At 35.4% G+C, this 5,825-nt stretch overlaps 1 protein-coding gene across 2 annotated transcripts; it reads left to right on the plus strand.

The window, feature by feature from the left end:
* Window positions 1–209: 209 nt before the first annotated feature.
* Window positions 210–4,809, plus strand: LOC100009828 (olfactory receptor 13D1). 2 transcript variants are annotated; one of them, XM_056804425.1, is made up of 2 exons: window positions 210–1,195; window positions 4,288–4,809. In XM_056804425.1, the coding sequence occupies exons 1-2, from the start codon at window positions 285–287 to the stop codon at window positions 4,388–4,390; spliced, it is 1,014 nt and encodes a 337-aa protein (XP_056660403.1). In that variant the 5' UTR covers window positions 210–284; the 3' UTR covers window positions 4,391–4,809. The 2 variants fall into 2 exon arrangements, with proteins under 2 accessions (XP_056660403.1, XP_001362334.2); XM_001362297.3 differs by lacking the exon at window positions 4,288–4,809 and having other exon boundaries at window positions 210–1,382.
* The last annotated feature ends 1,016 nt before the right edge of the window (window positions 4,810–5,825 follow it).

Below are 5,825 nucleotides of genomic sequence, written 5' to 3' on the forward strand. Positions count from 1 at the left end.
ATCCTCATTTTAGCTGATTTTATTACATTTCATATTTCTGTTTCTTAATTTGCTCAGCTCCATAGAAGTGGTAGTATATGGGACTAGGGATATGTTAGTTCCAGCACAACAATTATCTTGCAGTCATGAATTATACCCAAGAAACCATACTTCAATTACAGATCACATAGTTCAAGATGAAGATGCAAAATGCCATCAGACATAAACCCATTTTATACACCTTGACTATACCATACAATCTCTCTCTCAGTTTTTAATGCTTAAAGAAAAAGAGTGACAAGAGAATGAATGGGGCAAATCAGACTATTGTACTTGAATTCATTTTGTTAGGGCTTTCTAAGCATCCCAACGCAGAGATTGTACTTTTTGTGTTGTGCTTGGGGATATATTTGATCATCTTACTAGGGAACTCCTCCCTCATTGTGTTGAGTATTCTGGATTCCAACCTTCACACCCCCATGTATTTCTTCCTTAGCAACCTCTCCTTCATGGACATCTTTGGTACATCCTCTTTTGTACCTTTAATGTTGGTCAATTTCCTATCAGTTAGGAAGACAATATCTTTCCCAGGATGTGCATTACAAATGTATCTCACTCACGCTTTGGGAACAACGGAATGTGTGCTGCTGGCCATGATGGCTTATGACCGATATGTGGCCATCTGCAATCCCCTGAGATATACAATCATCATGAATACAAGAGTCTGTGTTCAGCTGGCAGCCGTGAGTTGGATAGTTGGTACCATAAATTCATTATTGCAAACAATTCTTGCATTGAGGCTTTCCTTCTGTGGAAATAACATCATTGATCATTTCTTTTGTGAAATCCTGGCTGTCCTGAAACTGGCCTGTGTGGACATTTCCCTCAATGCTTTTGTTATGTTGGTAGCACTTGTGCTGGTCATATTGCCTCAGGTGCTGCTCATTTTAATCTCCTATGTGTTCATCCTTGCTACCATTCTGAGACTCAACTCAACTAAGGGAAGGAAGAAAGCTTTCTCCACCTGTTCAGCACATCTGACTGTGGTCATTATATTCTTTGGGACTATAATCTTTATGTACTCAAAACCCAAAGCAAAGGACCCAGATTCAGATAAATTGATTGCCTTATTCTACGGTGTAGTAACCTCCATGCTGAATCCCATTATCTATAGTTTAAGGAACAAAGAAGTGAAGGCAGCAGTGAAAAAGGTAATGTTCTCCTGTAGAACATGAAGCACAAATCATTATTCTCCACTTTATATTCCCACCACAATAATAGAGAATAGACACAGAAATCATTGACATTATAGTCATTGTTGCTATCCATTATCCATTTCCACCCCACCAGCCTGTCTTGCTCAGCCTGTGTTATTCATTAAAGAGAAAGCTTAGAATCTTTTGAAAGAGTCTTTATGATATATAGCTAACTCATTGTGAGTAGAGGTCTTTTGCATTTTATTCCCAGCACCTAGTACATAACTTGGTACATAAATTAATAAATGCTCACTTATTTTCATATACATATGTGTGTATATATATGTACATTAATACATACATATCAGCTCTCTATGGTGGCAAAGAACTGGAAATTGAGGGGATGTCCATGAATCATGAAATAGGTAAACAAGTGGTGATATGAAGTTACTACACAATAAGAAACCATGAGTAGAACAATTTCTTTTTAAACCATGGAGAGACCTACATAAAATTATGAAAAATTAAATGATCAGAATCAATAGAACATTATATAAAGCAACAGAAATATTGTTTGAAGAATAACTGTGAATGTCTAGTTTCAGAGAAAGAACTGATAAACAGAAATAAGCAAGACATAGTTATATATATGCATATATCTTATTGTCAAATAATACCTTCTCTAGTGTAAGAAGGGAGGGGTAGGGAGAGAGATGCCTGAGAATTTTATTGTAATATTCAAACAAATAAATACATTTAAAAGAAAATGGCATGTTTGAGAAGAAATACATGCCCAATAAAGGCTATAATTAGTCAGCAGGTTCTCATCTCCACCTTTGATTTTCTATGAACCTCAAGAAATTAAACATTTGAAAGTACATAATGCTATTTCCAGTATCCAAAGTCTGACAAAAATATTTAGAAGGATAAAGTCACTAAGCATTTGCCCATAAGACCACAATTCTCAAGTCTTTTTACACTATTGGCTGCTGCAGAATATCCTTGTTCCAGGAAAACATTTGATCCTTCTAATTTCAATACATAAAACTGTTGACTAGATGACTAACTGCATGACCATTCCTGCTAGTAGTCTTGTCAAGAAAAGTCCCTTTTTTCTACATTTCATGTGAATATGCATATTATTTGGAGATACCATTTAAGAATATGAATGAAATAGTTGGTTCGCATATATTTATGTACAACAAAATATGTTCAAATCAAATATGGACTTATGGACAATAATAAAGTCTCAAGTCAATATGAATTTTCTTTAAATGTATTATTTTTTATGTGTATTTTTAATTTTATTTTTATTATCATGCAAAATACATTTTCATAATGGTTAGTGCTGTAAGAGCACATTCATACAAAACCAAAATCCTACAATAAATATACTGATGTGAAACATAGTATGCTTTGACTTGCATCCATCCAACTCCAACAGTTCTGTCTATGAAGGAGGATAGCATTCCTCAAGTCTTTCAGGATCATCCCAGATCATTGCTGACAGTAACCAAGTTTTCATAGTTGATCATCATACAATATTGCTGCTACTGTACATTGTTCTCCTGCTTCTGCTTATTTCATTCTGCATCGGTTCATGAAGATCTTTCCAGCTATTTTTCTGATATTATCTTGCTTTTTCATTTCTTATTACACAATGGTATTCCATCACCAACATGTACCACAATTTTTCCAGCCTTTTCCCAGTTGATGGACATCCCTTCAATTTCCAATTCTGTGTCACTACAAAAAGAATCACTATAGATATTTTTTGTACAAATTTGTCCTTTCTCCTTTTGTATTATCTCTTTGGGATACAGTCCTAGTAATGGTATTTACAGGATCAAATGGTATGCACAATTTTATAAGCCTTTGGACATAGTTCCAAATTGTCATCCAAGATGTTTGGAGCAGTTCACAATTCTACCAACAATGTATTAAGGTCCTGATTTTGGCACTTTCCTTTACTGTCATATTGGCCAATCTGATAGGTATGAGGTGGTATCTCAATGTTGTTTTCATTTGTATTTCTCTAATCAAGAGTGATTCGGGAACATTTTTAATACAATTATTGATACCTTGATTTCTTTATCTGAAAATTGCTTGTTCATGTCCTTTGACCATTTGTCAGTTGGGGCATGGTTTGTTAAGTATATTTTTAAAGAGCTCAATATATTTAATTTAATAAACACTTAAGTATCTATGAGGTACTAGACAATGTGCTAGCATCCACAAATATAAAGATAAATATAACATTGGCCCTACTTTCAAGGAACCTGATGCTGTGCATGGGGTCTTAACCTTGGAGTAAGTCATAGTTCAAGTCAGCCTGATTGTTCAAGTCCTAAAATGTAACTAAATCAAATTATTGCACAATCTATAGTAAATAAGCAATGATACAGTGCAGTTAATAGAGCACTGGACCTAGAGTAAGGAAGATTTGGGTTCAAATCCTGAATCATATATTTTCTAGCAATGCAATTCTGGGCTAGTCAAATTTTCAGCTTCAATTTCCCCATCTATAAAATGGGATGATAATAGCAACTGCCTCCCAAACTTGTTATGAAGAGAAGATGAGATAATATTTGTAAATTTCTTTGTAAACTTAAAATGCTATTTAAATTCTAGGGTTTTTTAATTTTATTTAGAATATTTTTCCATGGTTACATGATTCATGATCCCCTCCCCACTCTCTCCTTCCCCCTCCCAAAGCCAACAAGCAATTCTACTGGATTATACATTTATCATTATTCAAACCTATTTCCATGTTATTCATATTTGCAGTAGAGTGATTCTTTAATATCAAAACCCTAATCACATCCCTATTGCACTGCATGGTTGATCATATATTTTTTTCTGATACATTTCTGGTACCAAAGTTCTTTCTCTGGATATGGATAAGGTTCTTTCTGACAAGTTCTTCTGGATTTCCCTGAGTCATTGCATTGCTAGTGGTAGAAAAGTCCATTACATTCAATTATGCCACAGTGTATCAGTCTCTGTGTACCATGTTCTCCTGGTTCTGCTCCTTTCACTCTATATCAATTCCTGGAGGTCATTCCAGGTCACATGGAATTCCTCCATTTCTTTATTCCTTTTAGCACAATAGTATTCCATCACCAACATATACCACAATTTATTCAGTCATTCTCCAATCGATGGGCACCCCCTTATTTTCCAATTTTTTGACACCACAAAGAATGCAGCTATAAATATTTTTGTACAAACTCAGTAGTGGTATGGCTGGATCAAAGGACAGACATTCATTTAATGCCCTTTGGGCATAATTCCAAATTGCCATCCAGAAGGGTTAGAACAATTCACAACTCCAACAGCAGTGTTAGTGTACCAATTAAATCCTAGTTATTAATAACAATGGAACCTAAATTCAAAATGTTTTCACTTAGTAGAGACACAACACCTACGGAAAGGTAATAGTTTATTTAGATGTTCCCAATTTAATTTTAGGCTTCTATTAATGCCCTAATGCTATTGAACATAGTACCTAAGCCATGTTAAGACACAGAAAAAGGTACTATATATTAATTCATTCATTTATTGATTCATCAGGACTTTAGTGTTGAGACAGACTTTGACTTACTTTAAAAGGTTTCATGACATGGGGATCCCTGATATTCAGGGATTTAAAAACTCTTCCCAAGGGGAAGGTTCAAAGTTCAAGATAAATGACCAAGAAAACAAAATTCTATGAAATTTTCAAAATTGGGACAGAAAAAAATTATTAACTCTAAAAAGCAAATCATTAACAAAAACAGAGATTATTTTTCATTCTGTGCAATAAGAAAGACTCTCCAAAAAATCAAGCCATTCTCCAATTGATAAATGGGCAAAGGGCATGAATAGGTAATTTTCAGTTAAAGAAATGAAAACGAATAATAAGCACATGAAAAAGTGCTCTAATCCTCTTATAATCAGAGAAATGCAAATCAAAACAACTCTGAGGTATCACCTCACACCTAGCAGATTGGCTAACATGACAGCAAAGGATAGTAATGGATGCTGGAGGGGGTGTGGCAAAGTTGGGGCATTAATGCATTGCTGGTGGAGTTGTGAATTGATCCAACCATTCTGGAGGGCAATTTGGAACTATGCCCAAAGGGTGATAAAAGAATGTCTACCCTTTGACCCAGCCATAGCACTGCTGGGTCTGTACCCGAAGGAGATAATGGAGAAAAAGACTTGTACAAGAATATTCATAGCTGTGCTCTTTGTGGAGGCAAAAAACTTGGAAAATGAGGAGATGCCCTTCAATTAGGGAATGGCTGAACAAATTGTGGTATATGTTGGTGATGGAATACTATTGTGCTCAAAGGAATAATAAAGTGGAGGAATTCCATGTGAACTGGAATGACCTCCAGGAATTGATGCAGAGTGAAAGGAGCAGAACCAGGAGAACATTGTACACAGAGACTGATTCATTGTAGTACAATCGATTGTACTGGACTTCTCCATTAGTGACAATGCAGTGATCCTCAACAACCCAGAGGGATCTATGAGAAAGAACACTATCCACATTCAGAGGACAAACTGAGGGAGTAGAAACATAGAAGTAAAACAACTGCTTGAATACATGGGTCGAGGGGGATATGATTGGGGAAATGGACTCTAAATGAGCATCGTAGTATA

This window comes from Monodelphis domestica, chromosome 7 (assembly GCF_027887165.1).
Source record: "Monodelphis domestica isolate mMonDom1 chromosome 7, mMonDom1.pri, whole genome shotgun sequence".
Taxonomy (NCBI): domain Eukaryota; kingdom Metazoa; phylum Chordata; class Mammalia; order Didelphimorphia; family Didelphidae; genus Monodelphis; species Monodelphis domestica.

Coding starts and splice junctions, on each gene's coding strand:
- LOC100009828 (XM_056804425.1), top strand. CDS start 285: ATGAATGGGGCAAATCAGACTATTGTACTTGAATTCATTTTGTTAGGG. Junction 1,196..4,287: donor GCAGCAGTGAAAAAGGTAAT/GTTCTCCTGTAG, acceptor TTAGCACAATAG/TATTCCATCACCAACATATA.